This window comes from Aplysia californica, unplaced genomic scaffold (genome assembly GCF_000002075.1).
Source record: "Aplysia californica isolate F4 #8 unplaced genomic scaffold, AplCal3.0 scaffold00006, whole genome shotgun sequence".
NCBI lineage: Eukaryota > Metazoa > Mollusca > Gastropoda > Aplysiida > Aplysiidae > Aplysia > Aplysia californica.
In genome coordinates this window covers 1,205,745-1,208,973 of record NW_004797276.1, presented here as the reverse complement: position 1 = coordinate 1,208,973, position 3,229 = coordinate 1,205,745, and the positions used below count along the sequence as shown (strand labels likewise).

The following is a 3,229-nucleotide window of genomic DNA, read 5'->3' as shown; positions in this document are numbered from 1 at the left end:
CCCCCCCTCTTTGATGCTACCTGTTGTCGTCGTACACTTTGTTTTTTCCTCTGATAGAAGTTGGCAACCGTGTATTCACAGGATGGTTGCTGTTGCACGCATGGTTAGTCCGGACCGTACTACATTATCACTATTGTGGAGTCGTGTGTGCTCTTAAACTTAACGGCAGTAGCTGACAGCCAGAAAAAGTCGATTTTGGTATCCAAAACCGATTTTTCGATTTTGGACTATTTTAGTCGAGCAACATCGGCTTTATCGATTGGAAACATTTTCAAGTGTCTAAAACATCTATAAAGTGCTAATATATGCCATGTTTGTGAACATTTTATGGAAATAGACAAGTATGAATTCGTTGTTTTTTTCAGTTTTCTCAAAAGTATGATTTTCTTATGAGGGGTGGGTCACCTGTGCAGAGATATTTCTGAAAGTACATGTCACAGCTCAATCCCACTTTGCATGACTGTTTATAGATAGTATGTTTGCAACGTACTAAAAGATTATTGTGATATTTTAATAAATTTTCTGTCAGTGTAAAAAAGATTGACAGTATCACTCTGATTTGTGATCAAATTTTTGTCCGAGTATCGTATATGACACTAAAAAGGCAGTTACAAGAAAAGTATGAAACTTAAGAAAGTAAATCTTTAGTATTTTGCAGGTTGTATGTACAGAAATACTGTGTTAAAATATCAAGGCTGTATCAATTCAATCTTTTCCAGAATCCCTGGACAGAATTTGCGCAAATTTTGGTCTGTCAAACTCCTTGCATCTGAAGAATTCAGAAAATTGACAGTGAAATTATAGGGAGAGTGTGTTTCTGTTTCTAGACCCATATTGGTTATTGGGAAACCCAGTATACTTAATTTAGAGTCCAAACAAAAAATTTCACTTCAGCTGTACCTAGTGTCCACATAGCAAACTTTGCAGGAACTACTGAGTGTCCTGAGAACAATTAGTCCAATACAAAATGTATAAGCATTTCCGCCGGATCTGCAGTGAGCTGAATTGAGTAAAACTTTTCAGCAATTGAATCGTGGCAGCAGTATAGCCAGCAGGTAAGACTCGGTGTTATTTTTTTATTTTATTTATTGGTTGTTGTTTTGTTTTTTTGCCTTTCACTTTCAGCGAACAATGGTTAATAATATTCATACATTGTAGAAAGAGGTCTTCGTGATGGACGCCAAGCTGGAGACGTTTGTGGATCATGTTGGTGGTTGCGGCCTGTTCCAGGTGTGCTTGTCTACCTGTCTGATCCTCATCTGCTTCACCGGCGTCTGGGGGATGATGTTCATGACATTCGCTCTTTACAACCCGGGCTGGACATGTGCTGACCTTGATTCTGGTAAGTTTTTGATTTTATATACCAGGGATTTATTCTGTGCGTAGGAGAGAGTAATAAAGTTCTATATGCAATGTAGATGGGTAGACTTAGTGCATTTATCTATATTTAGAGATAGAGATAGATAGACGGAGAGAGAGAGAGAGAGAGAGAGAGAGAGAGAGAGAGAGAGAGAGAGAGAGAGAGAGAGAGAGAGAGAGAGAGAGAGAGAGAGAGAGAGAGAGAGAGAGAGAGAGAGAGAGAGAGAGAGAGAGAGAGAGAGAGAGGGGGGGGGGGTGAATCCCAGATTTTTAAATACTAAAATTGAGCAAGCGGGATAGGTTTTTCAATAGGCCTAGTGTTTTGTTCCTGTCATGTCATACATGTATTACCCGTACTACTTTTTTTTTCTCTCTGTGGGACGTAATCACAAATATATGTGAGGGAGCGTGGTGAAATCAGGCGCTCGTCAAAATAATAAAAGTGAAGAAACTCGCATTTTTCCGCAGGTTTGGGAATTTTTATCGAATTTTCGTCTTTTTGGCTCAACCCCATTTATGTCCATATAAAAGCACATTTCCATGTGATTTTTTTCTGAAAAACGTTGATTAAACGCACAAAATATGTCATTTATCTGTTCTCAAGGACTCTTTAGCTATTGGAATAACCAAATATGGCTGGCATTTTCTCGCTAATTTCACCACTGAAACCAGGTGACAACTTTCACTTGTAAATATTATCTTGACTTCTATTTAAGATAGGTGTGTATCTTTTCACTGAAAATCAGGCAAATACATAAGCTTTCAGATGATAACAATAACCCCACATGACCCAAAATTGACGAGTGCCTGATCCCAGCACGTCGTGACACATATTCGTCCTTCTATGCTTTTGATCTCACAATCATGAGAACCCTGAATTCGATCACCTGAATCTAGAGAAAATCGATAAGTAGTCCAGAACTGCCAAGTAAAGGGCCGTTGGCACAATGAGTAATGACACGAAGTAAACCACTCGGCAATAAGAAAAGACCATTTTGCTTAATGATTAATGACTATCTGGGCCCTTTAACGATCATGACCGGTGATCCAGAGCAGAGGACGTCCACTTTCATTGTCAAGCTTTCTGGAAATCATTGCGTTATGGAATGTCACCGACAGATCCAGAAATAGGCTTTCCTTGAAAAAAAAAAAGAAGAAAATAGTGTAACCTGCAGCCTGTGGTGTAAAAACATCAACAAAATTAATAACATGTATCTTGGAAATTAAAGTGAAGAAGAATTATAATATATAATATTACTCCCTCATCTCCATAGAGTCTTTTAAAGAACTCGGATAGCAAATAACAAAATCAAATCCCCAACATCTGACAATAACTGAAACAAAAATCATACAAACAACTCCACAACCTACCGAAACAACAAAATCAATCAGCAAAATTATTTTTTAAATTGTTAGTCATGGAGGTATTAAAAACGACTATTTCAGATACTGTGTTTTTTGTGGCAGATAAGATGTAGAATGCAGCAAAATGAGTCGGGCGAGCGTCTCAACAGGTCACATATTATATAGAGTCTAAATCCAACGACTCACATAAATCTGGAATTATTATTATGTGGTCCTATCCAATTTTGAAAAAAAATCACTGGGGTTCTTAAGAACACTTTTCAGAATATTTATTAGGCCTATTTATAATGTATAATTTATGCAGTGTTATAGGCCTACCGTCGTTAAGCACAAAGATAAAAAAGAACCTAAACTGATTGAGAATAATTTAAAGATGCTGTTATTGAATGCAGGCTTAGCCTACCGAGTGCCGAGCGGGGCAAAGGTAGCCGAGCTGAGTCTTAAGGGACCATTTACAAAATAATGACGTCAGCTAAAATTTGGCCCAAAATTATCCCCCCCCCCC

General features: G+C 38.0%; 1 protein-coding gene across 1 annotated transcript in view; it reads left to right on the top strand.

The window, feature by feature from the left end:
- Positions 1-1,173: 1,173 nt before the first annotated feature.
- The window catches only part of LOC101856143 (solute carrier family 22 member 15-like), a 7,137-nt gene continuing 5,081 nt past the window's right edge, over positions 1,174-3,229 (top strand). The window contains exon 1 of the mRNA XM_005089549.3: positions 1,174-1,342. Coding sequence (XP_005089606.1) covers positions 1,174-1,342 — 169 coding nt within the window. The remainder of the gene's footprint in view (positions 1,343-3,229) is intronic.